The sequence below is a fragment of the Chionomys nivalis genome, chromosome 4 (genome assembly GCF_950005125.1).
Source record: "Chionomys nivalis chromosome 4, mChiNiv1.1, whole genome shotgun sequence".
Taxonomy (NCBI): domain Eukaryota; kingdom Metazoa; phylum Chordata; class Mammalia; order Rodentia; family Cricetidae; genus Chionomys; species Chionomys nivalis.
The window spans coordinates 99,350,066-99,376,364 of NC_080089.1; the positions used below are offsets into that span (position 1 = coordinate 99,350,066).

General features: G+C 40.2%; 1 protein-coding gene across 2 annotated transcripts in view; it reads left to right on the forward strand.

Moving 5' to 3' along the window:
• Window positions 1–26,299, forward strand: part of Ryk (receptor like tyrosine kinase) — a 74,398-nt gene that overhangs the window by 41,736 nt on the left and 6,363 nt on the right. The window contains exons 7-13 of one of the 2 annotated variants that reach the window (XM_057767177.1): window positions 2,831–2,931; window positions 6,041–6,175; window positions 8,519–8,605; window positions 11,990–12,059; window positions 17,990–18,122; window positions 19,298–19,407; window positions 19,559–19,718. In XM_057767177.1, coding sequence (XP_057623160.1) covers window positions 2,831–2,931; window positions 6,041–6,175; window positions 8,519–8,605; window positions 11,990–12,059; window positions 17,990–18,122; window positions 19,298–19,407; window positions 19,559–19,718 — 796 coding nt within the window. The remainder of the gene's footprint in view (window positions 1–2,830; window positions 2,932–6,040; window positions 6,176–8,518; window positions 8,606–11,989; window positions 12,060–17,989; window positions 18,123–19,297; window positions 19,408–19,558; window positions 19,719–26,299) is intronic. The other variant, XM_057767178.1, reaches the window with a different exon arrangement.

Sequence of the window (26,299 nt, forward strand, 5' to 3'; positions counted from 1 at the left end):
TATGCAATGCTTGGATGTGTTATTTGGCGGTATTTTCATTTTTCTATTTTCCTTTTTTTTTTCCAGCATCCCACTACCTTCATCCTTACCAGTGGCAAAGTGTGTCTGTTTTTCCTGTATTTGTTTTTACCTTCATGCTAGGCACTGGTGGTGTTGGAGAGGGTAGAGTGAACGGGCACTTAACTGTCCCCAGGAAGTCTACGGTCTGCCTCAGTGAGACACCCACCAAGAAGTCCCAGCTGTAAATAGGGTGGGAAGCTACTTCGTGTTCACTGCTGTGTCTTCAGCAGCCAGAGCAGCACCCGTCATCTCATAGACACTTGATAAACATTTATTGAGTCAATGACTCACTAAGAATAGAGAGTAAGAATTTAGTATTTTGAATATCTCTGTCCAAATTCTTAGCTTATTCTAAACCAGGATGCCTACTTGCTTATAAAAATCAGATTTATTTAGGATAGTCTTAAACTATTAAATGTTAGCAAATAGACATTTTAATCTGTTTACTACCTCTTGTGATGTAGCTATGAAGGCGTGGGCTTTACTGGATATCGGGGCAGGCCTCCGACTATACCTTGCTTTTCTTATAATAGTAAGTTTTTGATTCCAAAAAATGTTTCTCCCTCCACTATTGCTTTGCTCATTCCTTTCTTGGTCATTTCACCCCAATATCTTAAGGAAATGAAAGTCTGACATAGATGGCCCTAAGGCTGCTTGACCGCTCACAATCTTGAACATTTTTAGATGACCCAGGAGTGCCACCTAGTGTCCAGTTGTTGAAGTTTATTCATTCATTGCTTGCAGGACATTTTGTTGAGCTTTCACATCCATCATAAATTTGAGCCTCACAGAAATCCTGTGAGGGAGGTTTTCTCGCTCCACTTCTGAGGAGAAATTCCTCATCTGCTTCCCCGTTGAGATGCAGCCCTTTCTCCCGCTGTACCAAATACTGAACTTCTAACAAATTAGTCTTCAGTGAGATCCTTGAAGTGCTCAGCAAAAGCATGTACCCTGTAGGTCCTTATGATTCTAAGGTTGGGGACGTGATGCGCAGTATTCCTCAGGGTAAAATAGTGATGGTTTATAAGTGTGTGTTTGAGGGCCGAGCAGCGTCCTCAGGGCTATACCTGCACATCCTCCATGGAACCCCGTTAGCGGTCTTGTTGGGAGTCGCTTTATGTTCCTTCTGTCCCCAGAGAGTGTGAGGCTCCAGAAGGATGGAATAGTTTGCCTAAGCTGTGCAGCTGGTGGTGCTGGCAATTATGATTTAAAGGTTTATGTTTTTCATTTGCTTATGACCAACTACATATGTAAACTCACATAAATCACTACTTAATAACTTCCAGAACTCCAACCACACGATGTCCTGACAAATCTTTGTTAGATTCTCTGAGTTGAAAGTCCCTTCAGCAAAGTTGCTTGGAAACAAAGCTGGCTGCAGACTCACAGGAAGATAGTAATCTGAAATGTGAGCATCTCCAGGGCAGCATGCTGAGGGCATCCCATTAGACACAGGCATTTCAGATGGAGCATGTGCTCAGCAAGATGGTTGTATATACAGATGCTCTCCAAATATTTGTCAGAGGACACCCCTATCTCACTACTTTAACCACAATATAATAATTCAAAATTATATTAGCTCTAAAAGGCTACGTAGAGCTTACAGCACTCATTGTGTGGATATTTTATGTCTTTATGTTTTCACATGTGTGTGGACTCTTTTTTTTTTTTTTTTTTTTTGGTTTTTCGAGACAGGGTTTCTCTGTGGTTTTGGAGCCTGTCCTGGAACTAGCTCTTGTAGACCAGGCTGGTCTCGAACTCACAGAGATCCGCCTGCCTCTGCCTCCCAAGTGCTGGGATTAAAGGCGTGCGCCACCACCGCCCGGCTCACATGTGTGTGGACTCTTGAAATTGACAAAATACAAGTACATGTGCAAGTGTTCCGGATCATACGGCAGTTGGTCACTAGTTTCGTTGCAGTTGAGAATGCAGTGATAAGGCACTAAGAGCAGTCAGTCCGAACTTTGTTCATCTGTAGGAAGTGTGACGGCTCTACTGCCTCTGTAGTTACAGGAGTTATGTCTATGCTGAGTCTCTCTGTTTTACTTCCCCTCGGCGACAAACTTAAAATAAGGCAGTGAGGTCAGGGTGTGCCCCCAGGGTGACCAGGGACAAGATCACCCACAGAAAAGTTTTGGAGCCATTGATTTATAGTTATTGGAGATATCTAATTAACAAAATTGGCACCCACTGCCTTCAGGGTCTCCTTTTACTTGGGTATGGTTTCAAGTACTAGAGATTTCTGAGAACTGTGAATTCCAAGGAAGTGGGGTGAGGGGAAGTGAAGAGGGGAAACGAGTCAGATATGATGCTGCTTTCTACACGTGTACATGGCACGCTGATGTAGACTGTGACCATTTCATCTCAGGTCCTTCTGATTTGGGCCACTACTTAAAGGAACTTGTTTCTCTTTTCTGAAAGCCAGTCCAGCTGAATGGTATGAGCTCTTCTCTAGAGAGATGAGCCAATAGTTCCTTGACATACCCTGTGTGAGGTTCAGAACTGCTCTCTGAGGACTTCCACCTACATTTCTGAACAGTTTTGCTATGATGACATGCTTGGTCATTTTGGAGGTACAAATAAAAAACTAAATTGAACCATGTATTGTGAAGTAGCTTAGGAGTTCAGAATGGAATACTGATAGGGATGAATGCATTTATCTACGAGAATTCTAGGCAGTTTGTAAAGTAACATGTATTTTATATGTATGCAAAAGAAATTTCTTACTGAGATTTACTTCCCAAATATTTCTCTCTAAAATTATTTGCAGCATCAGCGCCAGCAGTAGTTCCCAAGGGCTGTCTCAGCCGTCCACGCAGACGACTCAGTATCTGAGAGCTGACACACCCAACAATGCAACTCCCATCACCAGTAAGAGTTAATTTAATTCTACAGCTGTTTGCAAATCTTGTTTGGTCTCTGTCAGTGGCCCTAATATGGTTAGTGTATTTGTGGAATTATCTAACTTGTTCTAAAGTTGGTTTGATCTTCAGGTTTTGTTTCTTAGAACATTGAATAAAACATTTTAAAATTGGAGTATTTAATATAAAAATTGTTAGAGCTAATTCTGCTTTGGGGGAGATTTCCATATTTAATGATATTAAAAGAGCTAATAAATCAATTCTCCACAAATCCAAACTGAAGGTTTTTAGGTAGTTTTAGGGAATGAGTTAATATTTCCATGGAACACATAGGAACTTGCAATTGGTTTTATTCACCTGCTGTTGGAGATTGAGCCCAGAGTCTCCAGCATGCCGACCATACTCCGTGTCACAGAACAGCCCACCAGTCCTTTATGCTGTTTTCTAATCGTAATACAAGCTAGTTACTATTGATTACGTACATGAAATTTTAAGTTTCCCCCCACCGTGCTGGGATCAAACCCAAGGGTCCTCACACATGCCACAAGTGCTTTACCACTGAGTGACATCCTTAGCTTCTTAATTTTTTAAACGTGTGTGTGTGTGTGTGTGTGTGTGTGTGCACACACGTCCACACACGAATGCTGGTGAAAACTGCTTTATTTGGGTTCTGGGAATTGAACTTGGGTCCTGTGGAAGAGTATTGAGTGCTCTTAGCTACTGAGCCATCTCCTGAGCCTTAATTTCCCTCTTTTTTAAAAAAGATTCTTTGAAAGAGTTGTTTTTGTGAATCAAAGTGCTCAGTCTGCATGTACAACTTTATGCCAGAAGAGGGCATCAGATCCCACTATATAGATGGTTGTGAGCCATCATGTGATTGCTAGGAATTGAACTAAGGACCTTTGAGAGAACAGCCAGTGCTCTTAACTGCTGAGCCATCTCCCCAGGCCCCCTTAATTTCCTTCTTATTAACAGAATTTTGATGAATGTTGCCTAACCGGTTTTTAGCTCAGGCTAACCTGGAACTCTAGCACATAGCTTTGATTGACCTTATAGGGGCCAGCATTCCTGGTTCATTTTTATTTTCATGCACATCAGTGTTATGTATTTGGGGGTATTTTTATTTTATTTTTTTAATTTGGGGGAGGGATCAAGATAAGGTTTCTCTGTGTAGCCCTGACTATACTGGAACTTGCTCTGTAAACCAGGCTGGCCTCAAACTCAGAGATCTGCTTGCCTCTGCCTCCCAAGTCCTGGGATTAAAGACATTCACCATCACCACCCAGCTAAAGCAATTCTTTTTTAAAAACAATTAATTGACAGATTTATTATATACAGTGTGATATGAAATATGCATGTAATAATCGTCTTTGTGGAAATATAATTTTAGTGGGGGAATCAGCATGAAAACAGAACACAAGATAAACAAGGTCTAAAGAAAGAAAGAAGGAAATTCTTAGAAAAAAAGCTCAATAGAGATGCATTTGTTTTATAACTGAAAAAGGAAGGCCGGACTTGGTGGTGCACACTTTAAATCCTGGCACGCAGGAGGCAGAGGCAGGTGGATCTCTGTAAAGTTGAGGCCAGCCTGGTCTACATAGTTCCACACCAGCCAGGGACACCAGCTCTACATAGTGAGATCCTGTCTCAAATAGTAGCTAATAACAAAAAAGGAATGGGGCATAGTGGTTCATACCCATAACCCCTATACTTGGGAAGCTGAGGCAGATGATTAGTTCCAGTGAGACCTTATCTCCAAAAGAAAAGAAAAGAGGGCAGAAAAAAAAAAAACCCAAAAACTTAAGATATATTGGCCAAGAATTTTTCAAGGCAGCAGAATAAACATAGCACAGATCCAAGACACTTAGAGAACTTCAGGTAGAATTAAACATGTGAAAATGACTTATCATTGGGTTCAGGCTTTGCCAGACTACATCTGTTATGAAATTTTTTAGTGCTTTCATATAGTCCTCTGGCAGCCACGGATGCTCATTATGTTCCATTTATTTTTATTTTTTTTTAAAGATTTATTTATTTATTATGTATACAACATTCCTTCCATGTATGTTTGCATGTCAGAAGAGGGCACCAGATCTCATTATAGATGGCTGTGAGCCACCATGTGGTTGTTGGGAACTGAACTCAGAACCTTTGGAAAAGCAGTCAGTGCTCTTAACCTCTGAGCCATCGCTCCAGTCCCCCTTTATTTTTTTTAAAAATTAAGATGTAATCGCATGGTTTCCTCCTTTCCTGTCCTCTAGCCTTGCCCATCCCTCCTCCTTGCTTTCTTTTTGTTATCTATCAAAGGTAGTAAGTCATTAGAAATGCCATTTCAGTTTCTGTTTGCCCATAGTGGTTCTTCCTTTTATCCTAATTATTTTCTTGTCATGAGAACTTTAATTTATGGCTGTAAATTCTGTTTTTGTTGTCATTGTATTGAGAATGGGTGGAAATTCAGTGAACTTAAATTTGAACCCCAGGCTAGGCTGTGGGAGTTCAAACGCAAGTGATCGAATTGATGATGTATGTTATTAAATGATGCCTTTTCAGGTATCTCTTCCTTTGAACTTTTGTTATATGATTATATTGAAAATCATTTGGAAGGAAAACTACATAAGAGGGATTAAAGTCTGTAAATGAGAGGATGTCGTTTGTGTTAAAGGCGTTTAAGTAGTCATATTTTTAGCTTTTCTTTCTTTCACTGTATTTAGACATTTGGGGCTAGTATTGTGGTGGGTGGCAATGTTTTCCTTAATATTATTTAATTTATTTTCATTTCGTATGCATTGATTTTTTTTTCTTCTTGCATGTATGTCTGTGTGAGGGTGTCTGATCCCTTGGACCTGGAGTTAAAAAGTTGTAAGCTGCCTTGTGGGAATTGAACCTGGGTCCTCTGGAAGAGCAGTCAATTCTCTTAACCACTGAGCTATCTCTCCAGTTCCTTTTTTTAAAACATCTTATGTGTTCTTCATAAGTAGCTTTCCTGGTTTGTGTATACATTTGTTTGCTTTTATATTGTTGCATTATTCATTGCTGTGCCTTTAGTTCTGAGATCATAAATAACTAGCTGACTCCAGTGCCACAGTAGGGTATTTATATTGCTTGGTCTGGCTTTGTTGGCTCCTCAGGTTATCCTACCTTGAGGATAGAGAAGAACGACTTGCGGAGTGTCACCCTTTTGGAGGCCAAAGCCAAGGTGAAGGATATAGCAATATCCAGGGAACGGATAACACTGAAAGATGTACTTCAAGAAGGTACTTATTTTCTCTAAATTTTCAGATTTGTTTTAAAAACAAAAGATTTCATTTTCCTTTTCTTTAGACTTTACTCGGTTCGCCCTAGCAGCTTTGATGAGCATCTTGATTCTGAAGTGTGATAAAACACAGACTAGCATTTGTTATCTATAGGTGTATGTTTTATTATTTATTCTTTTTTAAAGTGATCAGTTCCCAGCAGGTGTATTTGAAATATTTGGATCAATTCTTTTACTCTCATGGGTTGTGGGTGATCAAGTGGATGGATGGGCTTTGGGGTTAGACTCCGATTCCAGCCCCTGTGTGACTGTAGAGAAACCACACAGCATCTTAGAGTTATCAGTCCCCATGTAGTACCTCAGACCACACCCTAATGGGCTGGCACCCAAAAAGCTATTGGCTGAATGAATTTCCACAACAGTAGAATTAACAACAAAGGGGTCTTGATCACTCTTAGACTAGCTGAGAGCTGAGATGAAAGAATGCACGTGAAAGAGTCAACAGAGTTTGTATTTGACATATCCAGTACTCTTTCCACCTCATCTTGCAGGTCCGTGCTTTCTGTTTTGAGTTTTAGGGTCTTGATTAAGGAGATGGTGAAAGAAGAGGACAGAAATTAACAATAAAATAACTGCCCTGAACTTTTCATGTTGTTAGGTGGCAGATAACTTGTTTCCTCTGCTGCCGTTCGCTGTGGAATGGTTTTGGTCATATGAATCCATTCTGTTTACTGGGCCCCTGGATGCTAGCCTCAGCTAAGTGAGAAACTTAAAATCCCTTAAAGGAAATGGCCTTCAGTGGAAGCAGGTGTCACCCCCTCTCTTTCCAGTGTGTGAGTGCTGCTGCTGCAGCTGTCCATTTTCTAAGAATAACTGGCTTTCAGATCTGTCTGCAGTCTGAAGAGGGTAACTAGGCCAGACAGCATTTCCTACAGAATTAATGGTTTTGTTTACAGTTTTCTGGGACCCCAAACAGAATGGAGCAAAGTTACTTGCTCATAATTTGAGGGAATTTGGAATCAGGTGTTTTTGTTGATGTTTTCGGAACCGTAATAGTTGGGGGTTGTTGGTTTTTTTTTTTTTTTTTTTTTTTTTTTTTTTTAGAACTTTTGCTTTCAGGAAAGAAAACATGGCTGGCTAAAATTTTGTAAATTGGTCAGGTTCACTGGAACTCTGATAAATACAAATCAAACAATAGTTTATGGGCCACTTTTCATCTGTCAGATTAGACATAATTAAAGAGATGTCTAGATGAATCCAGACAGGGTATGAGGGAATAAGCTGTTATGCACCATGACCTGTAGTCAGGTGATCTGTGTGCACATGTGCTTTTAGTATGGGTTCGTCCGATTTGTTAGAGGGACTGGGCATGGCGAAGAGGGAACAGCTGGTCTGTACCACTGTGTACCACGGGGTAGCTCCTTTGACAGTGCAGAGGCACGAAAGTTCTCTAATGCCTTCTGCCTCCAGCATCCACGTTCCTCCATCTCTGTGCCTCAGTGGGACCTTCCACACGGGCACCAGTAACTTCAGCACATACATAATGTGACAGACATTAAAGCCCAGGGTGTGTTTAATGTCCACAGCAATGTAAAGCATTTCAGGCATTTCTTTAAAATTATGGAAGGATGAACGTAAAAATGGTCTTGTGTGAAAGAATAACATGCAATTAATTTTTCATCGCATTAGAAAGCCTTTTGAATCCAGAACAGCCAGGGCTATGCAGAGAAACGCTGACTCACAACCTCTCCCCAAAAAAGGGAAACAAGAAAAAAAAAGGATTAAAATTAAAATACTTTACTAATAAATCTGTGCGGATTTTTATATATCTGTTTTAACCACTGCTTTATCCCCACAGAAATACTATGATTTCTTTCTGCTGTAAGAGCTTTTTAGGAATACAGAATGACCTGAGAGTTCAGTCACCTGTCTGAGACTTAGCGGTGCAAGGCATGGAACCTCTCAAGCCAGGGTTTGCATTTCTTGGCAATTTCTTCACTGAAGTTTGCATCAGCAGAAAGGAGAAGCCCTTTTTGTCCCTTTGCCATTGATCGGAGGCAACTGTCTGGGCATACCTGTAGCTATGCAGGAAACACTCCTGACTGTGTTTCTAGTTTAGTTAGGGAAGTTAAGAAAAACATTCTCATATACTTAGTTTAGATATGGGATTTCTCAAAGCAAGTTGCTTTGTAGACACATGGCTTTTAGCTGCTTTGGTCCAGTTCACTCTGGAGCGAAAATAAGGACTGCCATATCCATCATGTTGGCTGACATCGCCAGAAAGCTTTATGATGTGAGGACAGATGATCATATGGCCTCGTTAACTGTTATTTTTTTCTTTTAGGTACTTTTGGGCGTATTTTCCATGGCATTTTAGTAGATGAAAAAGATCCAAATAAAGAAAAGCAAACATTTGTAAAAACAGTTAAAGGTAGGGTTTTCTTGCTTGCTGTTTTCATAATAGTTTGCGTGTAGACGACTCAAGCTAGTGAAGCTGTTTCTGTCTCTGTGTGCCAGACCTTTGGGTTAGTGTAACTCAGAGGCTCGCTTTTCTCATCAGGTATAGAAAATCGTTTTCTAACTTACTAAACATTAGCTACGATTTTAACTGTAGTTAAACTGCATGTTCTTAACTTGACTGTTGCTGGATCTAAGTTTGGGTTTGTCCTGTAAAACTTTCTCATACCATCCTTTATCCCACCTAAGAAAATATTGCCATTGTTTTTCAACACAGACATTACAAAGAAAACAGTTAAATGTCCTCAGATCCCCAGTACCTTAGATATATGCAGTTTATCTTTCATTTCCTCTCCATCTTGTTCTGTCATATGCTGTGTAGTATCCTAGGGAATGCCTGCCTGACACAATCCCTGCCCCCATTGCCACTCCCTAACCCTACCCCTGTGGGCGAGCAAGTGTACATATACGCCGAGACCAGGGGTCAACCTTAGGTTTCTTTAATCAAGTGCTATACACCTTGGTTTTCTTGCTTTCTTTTCTAAATATTTTATTTTATGTATATGAGTATTTTGCCTGCATGTATGTGTTTTTACCACATGGGTACCCCAGACCCCAAGGAGTATGTTGGATCCTCTGGAACAGATGGTGTGAGCTACCATGCAGGTGCTGGGAATTGAACCCAGGTCCTCTGGAAAAGCTGCCAGAACTTTTTGTCTCTCTAGCCCAGTCCACCTTGTTTTGGGGACAGGTGTCTCTCTGTGACCCAGGCTTTCCAGTTAGGCTGGGCAGACTGGCTAACGAGCTCCAGGGACCCACCTGGACATGCCTCAACAGTGCTGTTTTTTTACATCACCATCACCATCAACCTTGTGCCCCATGCTTGAAGCAGGTGCTTCACAGACCAAGCCTTCTCCCCAATCAGTAAGTCTAATTTCTGAAAAAGAAATTAAGCACTTTGCAGAGATTGAGGGGAATTTACTTAAACTCATTTTTTTTTGAGATTTACAAAGTTAAACAATAATATCTATTTCTATATTTGCTTAAAGGCATCCATGGGAAGGATGGAAGACTTCTGTATATTATTTCTAAAAATTTGGGTTTTAACAGTCTAATTAAAATGCTTGGAATTTATTGCCTGTAATTTAGCAAAATTGCCCAGTTAATAATTAAATAATTAAAACTCTTCACACTCCCCTTACCTTTTCTAGATAAATGGTTTAAGTTCCTATTTTATTTAGTTTTTGTTTACCAACTCCCCTTAGGTCCCAAAACAGCTAATATTTTGTTAGATTGTAGTGGACTTTCTGACTAGTTTTGAAGGATGGCGTCCATGACTCTTTTTATATTTTATTCTTTATAAATATGAGGTTTGAGACACAAGTTTAGTAAAAGAAACCTTTTGTTTTATTTTTTTAAAGGACATATTTTATTTTAATGCTGATATTTTTTGGATTTATAAATACTCTATGGATCATAATGAGTCCTGAATTAACAAAAGAGTTTTCCCACACAGAATTGGTTTGATTTAGGGTTGAAAAGGAAATAATAATGATAAGAAAACACAGTACGGATTCTGCAACTCTGCGATAAGCTTGCCTTCTGAGCCAGAGCTGTTGTCATGGCTGGGCCTCACTCCCGCTCCTGTGCTCTCCCTAATTAGAGGGAAACGGGAGAACACAGTGGGTCCTCAGCCTCCAGTCAGGGCTGGTGTTGGGCTGAGGGAAGCACAGCGGGGCATGCCCCACACTGAGTTTATCCTTTAGCCTGGTGATTTTTGGTTAACAGTGTGTGTTGTGTACTGCCAGCAGACTTCCCACAGGGTCGTGTGCTTTCTTTCGTCTTATCACATGCTGGATAAATAGTAGTTTACAAAGAATAAATTCTGGGTTTTTGGGTTTAATTTTAGAGAACACATATTTTTTTAAATTATTTATTCATTTATTTATTTATTTATTTATTTTTGGGTTTTTCGAGACAGGGTTTCTCTGTGGTTTTGGAGCCTGTCCTGGAACTAGCTCTTGTAGACCAGGCTGGTCTCGAACTCACAGAGATCCGCCTGCCTCTGCCTCCCAAGTGCTGGGATTAAAGGCGTGCGCCACCACCGCCCCGGCTTATTTATTTATTTATTTATTTATTTATTTATTATACAATAGTCTGTCTGCATGTGTGCCTGCAGGCCAAAAGAGGGCACCAGACCTCATTACAGATGGTTGTGAGTCACCATGTGGTTGCTGGAAATTGAACTCAGGACCTTTGGAAGAGCAAGCAATTCTCTTAACCGCTGAGCCATCTCTCCAGCCCGAGAACACATATTTTTTATGGGAAAAAAATTGCTTTTTTTTTTAAGTTTAAGAATTGTATACAGAGAGCTAATGGATGTCCAGTGTCACTTTCCAAAGACTGAGTCCGATGTGTCACCTGGATCAAAGCCACAAATAGAGTTAGTACAGCATGCCTGTTGTCATAGTGTCTAGGAGGCTGAAGCAGGAGGATCAAGAGTTGGAGGCCACCCTAGGCTACATTGTAGGAGACTTTTTAAGTTCAGAAAGTTGAAACAGTACAGAGAAGTGCAAAATCTAAGTTATCTTATCCCAAGGAACCAGCATAAGAGTTTATGACTCTTTCTCCGAGTCAGGGAAAAACATGCTCCTGGGTATTTTTTTTTTTTCAAGAAATTTTGTTTTTAGTGATCACACAGACCTTTACACTTTGCTTCTGAAATTTAATGTATGTTTAGATTAATGACTTCCACTGTCAGTGCATGCAGACCTATCTCTGTAGACACTCCAGGGAGCCCATGTGGCTCTTGATGGGTCTGCATCTGGTGATGATGCAAGTGCAAATAAATGTGTTCTCATGTTTGTTAGTGTGGCTTCTCCCACCCACCTCCTCAAGCCTGCCGATTAGTCTGTCTTCATACATTCTTGCCCAGACCAGCAGACAACTGAATATTTGTCTGTGTTAGTCTGATGGGAAATGGCCTCTCCTAGTTCAGTCTGGGTATCTTCACTTAGTAGTGGGACCCAGAGTCTTTTTATAATCTTGCTGGGCTCCATCTTTGCTTCAGTGTTTCCCTAGTAGTTGTATGGCATCTGTGTCTCGTGTATTTTCCTAATCTGCTGCTATCTCTTCTCCTTGGCTTATAGAACCTTACTTAGTTTCTGTCATCTGTGGAGTTTTTGAGAAAGCTGACTTATTCAGCAGGGCTCTGTCTGCTGCAATGGAACTTTAGGCTGTATCTTTTGATTTACTCATAACTTATAGTGAAAATTTACTTTGGAGTAAAAGGTATTTGCTAATAAAATGTTAATGTCTTGAATACAGTGTCATTCAAGGCTATGTCTCTTTTTTACAGATCAAGCGTCTGAAGTTCAGGTGACGATGATGCTGACTGAGAGCTGTAAGCTTCGTGGTCTCCATCACAGGTGAGAGCAAAGGCCACACCTCAGCATCAAGCACAGCTCATTTCCTTTTATTATTTAAGAACGTTATGTCTGGTTCTGAATTGAAAACTTTTGCAATAGCTTGGTTTTTTTTTTTTCTGACTATGATGGTAAATGCATGTTCATTGAATACTATTTGAAGATAGTAAAGCACAAAGAAGATAGAGGACAGTATGTAAGCCACATAAATAATAAGTGGATACAACTAAACTTTATAAAATAGTCTGTGCGTATTTATGCACTTGTCTCCCCTTAAAAAATATGACAAAGTGATGCATACATTAAAGTTAATTGCAATGAAAATTTCAAATGTATAGAACACCATTGACAAAAATACTTCAAGTACTCTTAGATATAGTAGATTGATTGATGGTCTGCCATGTTTGCTGAGTGTGCACTCAAATGTGGTGTATGTGTGTATGTGACTGTGTCTGTGTTTGTCTGTGGTAGAGGTCTATATATCTAGAAATAGCATCTATGTATTTGTCTGTAAAGATATTTTATAATGTTAGATATCTCAACTTGTTAGTGTGTTTCCAGTATACATTTAAAAAGGATAGCGTTATCTTTAATAAAGTTAATGCATTTCTTTTTTTTTTTTTTTTTTTTTTTTTTTTTTTTTTTTTTGGTTTTTCGAGACAGGGTTTCTCTGTGGTTTTGGAGCCTGTCCTGGAATTAGCTCTTGTAGACCAGGCTGGTCTCGAACTCACAGAGATCCGCCTGCCTCTGCCTCCCAAGTGCTGGGATTAAAGGCGTGCGCCACCACTGCCCGGCGCATTTCTTATTCTAATAAAAAAACTGTTTCTATGTTTTCATGTTGGTAACTATAAATCCCTGTCTCATTTTAAAAGGCTACTTACTTAGTGGTTTACGGAATGGCTATACCACATTTTATTTAATTCATCTCTTACATATGCTCTTAGAATTGTAGCATGATTTCACAAAAGGTACTTGTAGGGAGAATTTTAGATCAAGAATCACTAGGGACAGCAGCATCAATATCATGGCAAAGTTGTTGTTGTTTTTTATTTTTGTTTTTGAAGAGGGTTTATATACAGCCCTGACTGTCCTGGGACTTGCTTTGTAGACCAAGCTATCATCAAACTTACCAAGACCTGCCTGCCTCTGCTTTCTAAGTGCTGGGATTAAAGACATGTGCCACCAAGCTCAGCTGGCAAAGCACCGATTAGAGATCTCAGAGGTGGTGTACATCTATTACCCAGAGTTCTTGGGGTACAGACAAGTACATATCTAGAGCTCACTGACCAGCCTAGCCTAATCAATGTGCTCTAGGTCAGTGAGAGACCATGATGGAGAGCAGCTAAAGAAGGCACGTGATGTTGACCACTGACCTCTACGCACATGCTCAAATATGTACATACACATGTACATGCACCACACACAAATACTGTGTAGATTCACCTTAGTTTGTATGACTAATGAGAATTTCATATGTCCAGAAAATGAACCATGACTCTACATGTTGAAAGGGTCTTTGGACTTCTGGGAATAGGAAGTGATGTATGCATCCATTACAGTGGACTTGAGCTCTGATTAAAAAAATAAGAAACACAGAACTTTCTTCTTCTTCTTTTTTTTTTTTTTTTTTTTTTTTTTTTTGGTTTTTCGAGACAGGGTTTCTCTGTGGTTTTTGGAGCCTGTCCTGGAACTAGCTCTTGTAGACCAGGCTTGTCTCGAACTCACAGAGATCCGCCTGCCTCTGCCTCCCAAGTGCTGGGATTAAAGGCGTGTGCCACCACCGCCCGGCTTTTCATTTTGTTTTTACTTTGGCTTTTGAGGGCCTAAGAAGATGACAGCCACATAAAAATAAAATTAGTAATGAAAATGAGACAGACTTTTGGCATTGTGTTAGCAGAAAAGAAAACAAGCCAAGAGCAGAAGACAACTGTTTGGGCTGTGATTAAACACAGCATAATTCTGGGCTGGAGAGACGGCTTAGAGGTTAAGAGCATTGAGTCTTCTTCAGCAACCACATGGCGGCTCACAACCGTCTATAATGAGATCTGATGCCTTCTTCTGGTGTGCAAGCAAACATGCAGACAGAACACTATATACATAATAAATAAGTAATTTTTTTTTAAAATATAATTCTTAGCTTCTGGTTAGTTGAAACAAAGGCAACCTTAAAGTCCAGTAAATCTTAGTAACAGATGGAAAAGAGAAAAAAATACTTTGTTTAGGGTAGGAATTTAAAAAGTTTTTTGGTTTCAGATTCTAAGACAGATGTCACATTTGGTTTATTATATAATGTAGATATTGACTGATATAAAAGTAAATGCTCATTTTTAAAATTTTCACTGAAGAAAAAGAAATAGGCTTTGTAAAAAAGTTGAATTCAGTATTGTGGAATAGTAGAGTGTGCCATGAAAGAGTTGCGCTCCACAACTCAAGAATGTTGCCTTTCGTTGGCCAGGTTCAGCCCCCGGAGCTGAAGTCCTCACTTGTGGGGAACGGATGGACAGTCCTCTCTCCCCTTTTAGGTTATATGTGCTTTTAAAAAATAGTTTTATTTGTCAAACAAAATAAAACAATAACACAAACAAACAAAAGCCCCCCAAATGTGATTTTGTTTCCTCGGGACATTTGAACTGTCCTTTCTGACAGTGCTGTGAGTGAGTCTTGATTGACATGCGGAGGGTGCTCCAGCTGTGTTTCCCACAAGTCTACTGTGCTAGGACTTCTCCTAGCCAGTTCTCTACCCAGTGAAATGCGCACCCACTAGCACAGAAGCATGTGGCAGGGATAAATGCAGGCAAAGGCAGGTTTTCCTTAAAAAGTTGTTTTAAATCCACTGTAGCCCTAAGCATTCATTGGTTAAGCAGCTCCAAGCAGGCATCTGCAGCATTCCTTCATGGAGCTGTGGACTGCATGGTGTCTCAGGATCCCACCATGATGGATTAACAGTCCCATGACACCCTACAGAATAGAGCTGAGTGATATTGATGTGAAACATTTGATACTGGATGAGAGGGAGACTTGTAGGCAGGTTATAGCTTGGTCAGCTCGTTGTTGTCTTGTGTGGGAAGTGACATCAGGGCTCCAGTTGTAGGGATAAAATTGTTCGTGTGCAGCATTGCCTGTAGCACTTCATCTCACCACACTTTCTTCTCAGACAGGCATTCATGGCTGTGTGCTCGCTCTCTTTGATTTAAAGATTCATTAACTTCCCGATTTGGTGCCAGACGTAGAATAAAAATGAACCAGTACTCTTAGATCAATACTATAGAATTTTTAGTGCAGACTCAGTGTGCTTGGTAAGAACTGTTACCTGTTTGCAGATTTCACTGTTTGAATTGGTTGTGGTGCATAATTCAGAAAGTTTGCTTTCTGTTTTAATGTTCTGTGATGAAGGGTAGAGAGGCACTGATGCATTTTAAAGCATCTTGAAATTTTTGGTTTTTATTTTTCCACTGGAACTTGTAAGCATAAGTTTTTATCATAAGTAAGTACTCACATAAATTAAAAACAATCTGCTTCCCTTACTTCATGTCAGAGAATCCCTAAGCCATTTCTTGTGGCTTGCAGTCCCCATTGGCCAGAATGCCTGGTGATGACACTTGTTAGTGCTGAATGACGCAGCTTTAAGGCTGCAAGTGGGGAAGTTGTTTCCAGCCCCACAACCCCCCACCTTACCTCTACCTTTACACCCATCAATCCATTCTGAGATGTCTCAGACCTTTCTCTTTGTCCTGTTTTCCTTTGTAAAATGAACAGAGCGAAGGGCTGTCATTTGTTCTTGAAAACATTTCCGTAAAGCTTATTACTGCTTCCAGAGTTGTTTCCCCCTTTTTACTTTATGTAATCGGTGTTTTGCATATATGTATATCTGTGCACCACATGTATGCAGTACCTGAGGGGGACAGAAGAGGGCGTCAGATCTCCTGAGACTGGAGGTAAAGACAGTTGTGAGCTACCATACGGGTGCTAGGAATGAAACCTGGTCCCTCTACAAGAGCAGCCAGTGTTCTTAGCCACTGACTCCAGAGGATTTTTAATCCTAGGGTTATAGAATAAAAGTTTTGATTTCATTTATCGTATTTGTTGTATCTGGACAAAATGCTATTAATTCTGCTGAACTATTTCAGTCATGAGGGACGGAGCAGAGATAATCCTTTAGGGCTAAAGAAGGGGCCAGTTCACCTGCCCATTCTGAAGTCAGGGTTTGCCTTGGCTGACTCAAAGTGAGTTGTGAGTTGTTGTGTGCCTGGAGGTTGCTGCGGGTGCATGTGGCTCTGCAGTTTTTCCTGGGTTCTCCTTTTTTAACTGGGAAGAAATGTCTAGCAGCCCAGGGGAGAGTATGGAGTGTGGAATTGTACCAGACCAGCTCAAGAATCACTGTTAGATTTTAATAGTTGAAAAGGGGAAACTCACACTACAAGAGTGGGAGGTCCGGTGTGTTATATATGTCCGGCGGGCACCGCACCTACATCCCTAGGGTTTTCTGCCCGGGCTTTAGGTGGCCACACCCTAACTAAATGTGATTGGTTGAAACTATCAGTTGATAGTTTCCTCATCATGGAATGGATAGTTTCCTCATCATGGAATCTCATGATATCTGCATTTTCTTCTCCTTATACTTGATCTTTGTCCGTAGGTTCCCTAACCTTTCTCCCTGGCCTGGCTACCAGTAATACAAGCAGAAACCCTGGAGGGTTCAGTGCCTCTTAGAGACCGATGCCTCTTACAGTTCTGCTCAATGGGGACATTTTTAGGACACAAAGAAAGGCAAAGCAGAAACTAACTGTGGTCTTACAAGCCAGAGAGACACTCCTTGGTATATTTCCGCAGTTTTTCCTCTGTCTTTGTGACTGTCCTGTGAATGTGCGGTTTGTGTCTCACGTTTTCTTAAGTTTCTTTGTGATCATTCAGCTGTAACGTGTTATTTCATCATTCTTGGGCATTTACCTTGTTTGTGACTTTTCACTACTGATTGCTTATTGAGTGATCTTGGTATTGTAGCTTTTTATGTTTGATATTTAATTCTTTATGAAACCATCCTTAGAAACAGAATTTACTAAGAAATAGGATTGCTTTTAGATCATTATTATATGTGTTTCAAATAGGTACTAAATATTGTAATGGCACAGGACATGATACACTGAATATAGAAGTTGAGTCTGTGATTACTTCTGGCTTAGTAAAGCAGAGGTGATTACTTAAATAGTTACAATCTTGGGGAAAAATAATTATTTTCATACATCAGCTGGGGTGTCATTCCACAGAGAATGGTGTGTGTGTGTGTGTGACAAAAGGTAAAGTAGATAAAAGATTGTTCACCATACACTTGGTATTTTGCATATAAAACTGTTTGTAGTTGGTGAACTCCACGGTACAAGTTTGAAAACTAAGGCCAAGGTGCACAGACACTCCCTCCTCCCTCTCTTTTATCCAGATAGTGAATTTTACTTTTAAAAACTGGACTCCAAATTCTGTGTGACCATGATAAGCACTTTCCTTGTGTGACAGTAGGAATCAGTTGAAGACTTTTGGATGACCGTATTTCTATCCAGTTAGTGTGGGCCTCTTTATTTTAAGTGTGATGATGAAACTAGTGGGATTGCGTCATGATGTGCTCGGGCCAAACCGTCTTCAGCTGTCTGTGATTATCCTTTGGAGCGGAGACTTAGCGTGCCTAGAGCATCTTCAAAAAATCTAGTATAAAGGGATCCATTCCGTGTTAGTAATTTTTATCCTACAAAAAAAGCTCATATATACAGAGACTGTTAACACATGGTTCAAAACGAACATTTGTAAATAAAAGTTGTAATGATTATCTTTTTAGATGTTTTTGGGATTTTATTTGCTTCCGATTATCTTTATTTTATTTTAAGATAAACTCATAAAGTTTTGGATTTCATTTGTATTTTTCCCAATTTCTTATTATTTTATAGAAACCTTCTTCCTATTACTCATGTGTGCATAGAAGAGGGGGAAAAGCCCATGGTGATACTGCCATACATGAACTGGGGGAATCTTAAGTTGTTTCTACGGCAGTGCAAATTAGTAGAAGCCAATAACCCACAGGTGAGAAAATTTCCCCAAATATTAATGGTTTCTGATGTCTTTTAAAGTATATATTAATAACCACACGTGTGTTTTAAAGACTTGCAAAGGACCTCAGAGTGAATCAGGCATTATTTATAATCTGTTTATTTAGAGGAAAATAAGGATGACTCATGGTTCCCCTGGAGCACACTTGGCCGATGCTGTTTTGCTTTGTTCACTATGTGTTCATTCATAGTCACCTCCGATGCCCGGTGACAGCATCTCAGTCCTTTGCAGGATAGCTTCTGAAGACGTGTGTCCAGGTTTCCTTTCCAGGAAAGGAAACCATAACAGGTCTGTGTGACCGTAAGTGTGCTAACAATGGCGATGATGAGAGGCCTGGATTGTGGGAGGTCCTTGGGCTGTAAGGTGCCATCAGTTCAGAGTTTCTGTCTTGTCACTCCGCATGTCCTCTGCTGGGACATCTGAGCAGAGTCCAGACGTGCTATGGTAGTGGTAAGAGTCTGCTTGGTGTTGTGCCCTCGACTATATTTTGTGGTTTCATTAAGTTGGTTTTAAGATTTTTAATAGCATACCTATTGTAGTTAATAAGGAAAATGGACTCAGATCTGCCCTGAGTATTTGGCTTAATGTATATGATACATTGTTTAAGCTAAAAGGATAAAGTTTGAACCATGTAGTTGGAGGCTCTGGCCCATGAGTATCACCAGGGGGAGAACTTCCTTCCCCAGCCTGCAGTGCTGCAGTGCATATAGGAACATGTCAGCAGAGAGAGCTATAGACTTGTTTAGTGGAAGGAGCCTAGGGGTAATCCAATAAAACCTACTACTACAAAGGAAAGAGCAGATCATTGCCGCACACCCTTTAAATGACATGCTGCTTCAGAGATTCCATGGTCATTGAGCAGGAGTCGCTGAGAAATTGTTCTGTAATGCTGATTTTAGAGAGATGCAGCAGATGAGATACATCACGTAGATGAAGTCATATAGTTGGCAAATCCTGTTACAGAACGGGGCTGTTGTAATAGATGAGCAGTACACAGTACTCCTAGAGCACATCTTGCTTGAGAAATAGGTTTAAAAAAACTCAGTGCAAGGAAGTGTTTTAGGGCTGGACTATGGACTCATGTAGTCAGATCCCAAACCACCTTTGTACTGTCAGCAAATGTCTTTTTTTTTTTTCTGTTATGACAGGCAATTTCCCAGCAAGACTTGGTACATATGGCTATTCAGATTGCCTGTGGAATGAGCTACCTGGCAAGAAGGGAAGTGATCCATAAAGACCTGGCTGCTAGGAACTGTGTGTAGGTGTCAAGGACTTGCCACTTTCACTAGCTGGGTAGTGCTTCCTGGGTTTGGGGTTCTCTTGGGAGTCATTGTGGGACTCTGACTGTTTATGGGTAATGTTGGTCTTGACACCCTGATGCCTGCCATGTTCGTGTTTTTACTTCTCAGCATCGACGACACTCTTCAAGTGAAAATCACAGACAACGCCCTTTCCAGAGACTTGTTTCCCATGGACTACCACTGTCTAGGGGACAATGAGAACAGACCAGTGAGATGGATGGCTCTGGAAAGCCTGGTTAACAGTGAATTCTCTAGCGCTAGTGATGTGGTGAGTACGGAGCCCTAGTGTCAACAGCATGTAGGCGTTGTGTTATTTTAAAACCTTGCTGCTAGTCCTTGGTATTTTCATTAGAGATCATGTGTAGTTAGCTTCCTTTTGACCCTCTTACAACAGAGAAACTGTCCTAGATCCTGGGCTGGTGCTGTGCTCTCCCTGTGGACACAAGCTGACCACTATGGCGAGCACTGGTGTCCAGTGTTAGAGTGGGACACTGAGGTTCAGAGAGTTGACCAGCTCATTATCTCCCTGTACAAGTCTCAGATGACCAAGAAGCTACTAAAGCACAGAAGGCATTGCTTTCTGAAAATGGTCTCTTCCCAGTTGAACAGTCTCTCATCTATCATCCTGACAATGCTTCAGTTACTCTGTCCTCACCCAGGTCACACATTTGGGCCCTTCTGTTTAGTGAGGCAATTTCAGGAGCCACGTGTACTCATCTGTTGTCATAGTTTTCTAACTCATTGCTTGACTTTTTATTCCAGTTTAGATCATAATTGGGCCAGGCATGGCGGCACATGCCTGTAATCCCAGCCCTTGAAAGGCAAAGATAGGGCCATCATGAGTTCCAGGCCCACCTAGGGTACATAGTGACCTATCTCAAGAAAGAATGAATAACTAAGCCATGTGTGGTGATGTATGCCTTTAATTCCAGCACTCAGCAGGCAGGCAGATCTCTGTGAGTTCGAGGCCAGTCTGGTCTACAAAGCGAGTTTCAGGGCAGCCAGGGCTGCACAGAGAACAAAAAGAAAAAAAGAATGAAAAACTAATGTGTTTTTCTATCTCTTGTCTATTACATATTGTAGCTGTATATTTAGAAATTTGGTAAAAACTTTTGCTTTAAGGTTCCCTAAATCATCACTCCATAATACTACAATTCTTGTAAAATTAATCGGGATTTGATCTAATTCAGCATTGAAGAACTGGGCTTACTGTGTTTTGTATACCAGTATATTTTATTTATTATTCAGAGTTACCTTTTTAATTTCAGTTTGTATGCATTACAAATTTCTATTTTCATAGTGTATTACTGACACCAGTTTTACTAGTTTATTATTTACATTGATTAGTGTAAACTCTGTCATATACTCAGTGTATTAATTTTTGCTGGCTGCTATAACAAATTACTACAACCTCAGTAATTTAAAACAGTAGATTTATTCTCTCATGGAAGGTTCTAGAGGCTGAATTAAAGGCGTTGGCAGGGCCGTGATCTTTTCACAGACATCTGGTGGCTGGTGGCAGTGCTTGGTTTGTGGCTCCATCTGTGTTGCACACTCATAGATTGGACGTGTTTCAGAACTCTCCTCCTCTCTGACAAAACTTCAGTGACTTCGTACAGCCCTGCACAGTCCAGAATAAGCTCCTTTCAAGGTCTCAGTCACATTGTTTTCCATAAAGGGATTTAGGGGTTAGGAAATGGATCTTTAGGGCTCTCATTCAGTTCACTGTTCTCCATAATTGAAATGATCTGATTTCCTTTTTGAAAAACAACTCCAATTTACAATCTTTGGAAACAGAATGATTTGATAAAGAGAGAAAAACTCATTAATTATGATTTAATTGATTTCTTTCTCCTCTTTCATAAACTGGATGCTGTTTGATGTATTTCTCCTTTTATGTGCTATGTATTGTAAAATTTGTTCACTTGATGTGAATGAATAATTTACTGAGTTCTTAAAAACTTATCCTATTAATTAAGGTTTTCAATATATATAGTCAAGGTCATCTTTTACTTATTTTTAAATTAACTATTCTTGAAAAACAAAAACAAAAAATCCAACCCTGACATATGAAATAAGCACACATGATTATAAGAATGGGTGTTACCTGACTCCAGGAGGGACTGCCGGGCTGAACCTGCTTTATGTTGCTTAGAGGAGCCCGGGGCATGCTGGGAAGAAGGTGGGGGTGGGGGGATAAATGCAGAGTCTTAGGGATTCAGCTTACAAGACAGCAGAGAACCAGGTCTGGGCTCTCTCCAGAGCTTCTTGTCACGAAACAGCTTCTTTCTGTAACGTTATTGTTCACAAATTAGAGTTCCAGTGAAATCGGTAGCGTCTATGCCTTGACTGAAATCGTAGTTTTGGAAACTCGAAAGCTATTTGATGGGCAGGAAAAAGGAGTCACTTCCTAGATGATAATTTGTAAGTATTTTGTGTTATTTTAAAGTAAACTTCAAGAGACTGGGAAATAGTATTTTTCCCTTGGTAAAAGGAATATTGATAGATAATATTTCATAAGAGGGAGGAAAGATTATAGGAACCTGAGGTGTCAAGGACACCAAGGGAACAACATGGCCACAGAATCAACTAAGCGGGCTCATAGGGGCTCTCAGAAACTGAAGTGGCAAGCACAGCCCCTGCGTGGGTCTGAGCTAGGTCCTCTGCATGGACCCTATGGTTGTGTAGCCTGGTGTTCTTGTGGGACTCCTAGCAGTGGGAGAGGGGGAGGGGTGTCTTTCACTCTTTAGTCTGGGCTTGGGACCCTTTTCCTCATGATACGCCACATCCAGCTATGATATGAGGGTTTGTACCTAGTCTTACTGTATTTTACTAGGCCATGTTTGGATATCCCTGGGAGACCTGCTCCTGCTCCTCTTTTTTTTTTTTTTTTTTTTAAATGGAAACAGAAGAGGAATTGATCTGGGGGAGAGAGGGGTATGCAGGCAGGGACTGGGAGGGGTGGAGGGAAGGGAAACTATAGTCAGGATATATTGTATAAGAGAAGAATAAACGTTAAAAAAATATTTCAGAAGAGCATGTAAGATGTCTAGAACCCTAATGTGAATTGCTTGATGTCCAATAGTGCTTCAATATGAATTGCTTAGTTGATTTGTTTCTGTGTAGTTATTCCATAATATAATTAATTAACAAATTATTTTGTTTGTGGGTATCTTGCTTGCATGTATGTCTGGATCCCCTGGAGCTGGACTTAGGGACATTTGTGAGTTGCCATGTGGGTGCTGGGAATTGAACCTGTGCCCACTAGAAGAGCATCTCTCAACTGCTGAGCCATCTCTCCAGCCCCAGCAAAGCTATTATAAAATCACACTGATGATCACATACTTTCTAGACTCCTAGAGCAAAAATAAACTGGATGAGTGGGATTCGAGTTAATGTCATGCATGTCTAGACGGTCCAGATAAGCAGAACGAATGGGACTCTAGTTAATATAACGCAAGTCTAAACAGTACAGATGGTGCCTCTTCAGGCACTGTTCAGACACATATTTTATTAACTAGAATATAATGTATGTGTGCTGAATTACTGAATGAAACTGCTCTGGGCTACTGGAACATCATGCTTTTAACAATTCTCAAAATCATGCTTATAATCACTTATCTTTGCAGTCATGATATTTTATAAAACTTGTGAGCATTCATATTTGTGTAAGAACCTGTCGGAGTCAGAATGCCGTTATACCAAATACTTCGTTTCTATTTTTTATTATTTAATTTTTTTCACTTTTTAATTGAAAACAGGTTTTTCATATACAATATATCTGAGTGAGGTTTCTCTTCTCCCTTTGTCTCCCAGATCCTCCCCACTCATCCGACTCCATGCCTTCTTCCTCTCTCTCTTAGAAAATAAACAGCAATTATAAACAGACAGACTGAATTATATCAAATAAAACAAAAACAAAGAAAAAGTGTAAGAACACATGCAGAGACATACACACAAAGCAAAGCCCTTAAAAATACAAAATCAGAAATCATAATATACAAAATATACAAAAGACCAGTAAGGTTTTATTTAAAAAGCCTAATCAAAGCAACATGAGACCAAAAACATCAGTGAGTTTGTTTTGTGTTGGCCTTCTGCTGCTGAACATGGGGCCTGCCCTTAACTGTTTACATACCCAGTGAGATCCATTGGAGAGAACTGAATTTTTTCCTTTATAAGCAGTTATCAATTAGAAATAGCTTCTGGGTTAGGGATTGTGTCCACTTTCACCTCTCAGTCCTGGAGCTCCATGTGTGTGTCAGCCCTCGTGTCTGGAAGATACTGTTTCCTCGCTGTTGTCTGTCCTCTCTGACTCGCATAATCTTTGTCCCACCTTTTCTGTATAGTTCCTTGAGCTCTGAGGGGAGACAGCCCAGTTAGGACTAAGAATTCCAGAGCCTCGCTGTCTACACTTGTCCAACTGTGGTTCTCTGTAGTGATCCCATCTATTTCAGGAGAAAGCTTCTCTTGTGATGGCTAGGCAAGACACTGATCTATGGGACAGGTAGAATGTCATTAGGAGTCATTTTATCGCTATATTCCTTTAGCATAACAGTAGTATTTGGTTTTCTTATAGGATTATGGTCAACCTAATCTCAGGTTGTTGATCACCCACCCAGTGTCAGGCGTGGGTTCTAGGTCATGGAGTGGGTCTTAAGTCCAGTCAGAGAGTGGTCGGCTACTCCACAGCGTTTGTGCCTCTCTGGCACCAGCGCATCATGCAGGCAGTAACCATCGCAGATTTCAGGGTTTGTGAATGGGTTGGTGGTTTTACCTTTCTTTTCGGTAGTGTGCCGTAAACACTAGTCAGTAGGGGTGAAGACTTAGGCACCAGTGTGACTTCTCCATGTTCAGTGAGCTAATGTAGGTGTTGTCTTAGTGATAAGTCCTTATCAACTTGTGAAGAGCGACCAATAACCCTGGTAATAGCATGAGTTGATTGGGGATTTCCATGGGGCCCCTTTTGGCAGCAGCTCAACTAGATGTAACTCTTTTCTGTTACTGGAAGTTTCACTTGATGGGGAAAGATGATAGTTGGGGCATTCTCTCTTCCATCATTTGGTGACTCCATTTAGATTTCTTTTGTGTGTGTGTGTGTTTTAATGGTTTAATTTAATTTTTATTAATTTTAGTTTAATTTTTTTTATTTTTTTAAATGGCTGTTTGAGGTGGTGCTTCTTTTTCTTTGGAGGCTGTCCTGGAACTCCCTTTGTAGAGTAGGCTGGCCTCGAACTCAGAAATCTGCCCGTCTTTCATATATGTATATATTTTAAGAAACTTCTATTGTGGTAGGTTTCCATATGATTCCTCAAATGGCCTAGCTTTATTTTGTTTTAATTACTATGAGTTCAGTAATGGACATCTTGAGAGAATTTTCTAAACTCAAAATACCAACCCCTGTTTTGACAAGGTTTTCATTCTTACAGCTCAGACTGGTCTTGAACATGAAATCTGGCTTCAGCCTCCTAAGTGCTAGGATTGCAGGCATGTGCTACCAGGGTTTAAATATTATATTTTTGTCTTATTTAAAATTCTTTTTGGTTGGGTTTAGCACATCATTATAAAAATGTCCCTTCGTTACATTTAAAGTGGCTAACTCTTAAAAATGTTCAGATTTTTCTCTTTTAAATTCTTATGTTCATCTCATGCACAGATTCTCTCATGCACAGATACCTCCTCTAAGTGTCTTTTGCCTTGAATACTTGGGATTAAAAGTTATGTCTTTTCCTGTGACTATGATACCCTATTAGTCTGAAAATTCTGCCGTTCAGTTTGGGACATTGAATATTGCTTTAAATTCTTAGAGATTGTTATATGTTGCATTCTAATGTTGGGTAGAAAATGCCAACAGCTCCATGAACACAGGCTGAGTTCATTTACCTCTGTGGATGGAGGGGAAGTTTCATTTATTTATTTATTTATTTTATTTTTCTGGGCAGAGTTGCTCTGTGTAGGCCTGGCTATTCTTGGGAATTTGCCCTGTAGATCAGGCTGACCTTAAATTTAGGACTCCCTGCCTCTGTTCCCCCAGGTGCTGGGGTTCAAGACGTGTTCCACCCACCATGCCCAGCTTAGGAGGTGGGTGTCATGCCCAGCTTAGGCGGTGGGGTGTCAGAATTGTACTCACTATCATTTTTAGAAGTTGCTGAACAGTTTTCACCATCATATACTAAAAAAATTAACCTCACCCTCACTGGAGTCTGCATGTGTAAAATGCACACTTTGTAGGTGTGTAAAATGCACATTTGTAGGAATAAGGACCCTCTCTCGCATCCAAGTACAAAGCAGGCTCAACCCTGCTTAGCTTCTGAGATCAGACGAGATCGGGCACATTCAGGGTGGTATGGCCGTAGACAGGACCCTTTTCTTTCCTTGAAAGAACCTTAACAGTTCTGCATTTCTTTGTAGTTAAGAATTCTTCGTGATCTGCTTAGAAACACATTGCTTTTTGTTTTTTTTTCCCGTTGTCATAAAACTAATACATTGTGACAGGGCTTTGTTTTTGTAATTCTTATTGAAAACTTCCAATATTTTGGTGCGTTAAGAGTCTAATGGTATCACCATCATCTTTTAACTATCAGCCTAGGAAATACCCACAACCAGATTCAGCTAATTATGAATGTCTCTAATCTTATGTGATTTCACATAGGCCCTTTGAAGGCTGTCTGGGTATTGTTCTTGTTCAATATTTTCGTCAAATGTAGGCACAAACACAGATTTCTATGACTTTCTTTTTCTTTATTAAAAAACGTATTTTTTTGATAGATGCCTCCTTTGAATTATTTAGATAATTATAGTAGCTAACATAGTTCAGCTGTCAAGACTCTACCTCCATTTGAGGGGTGA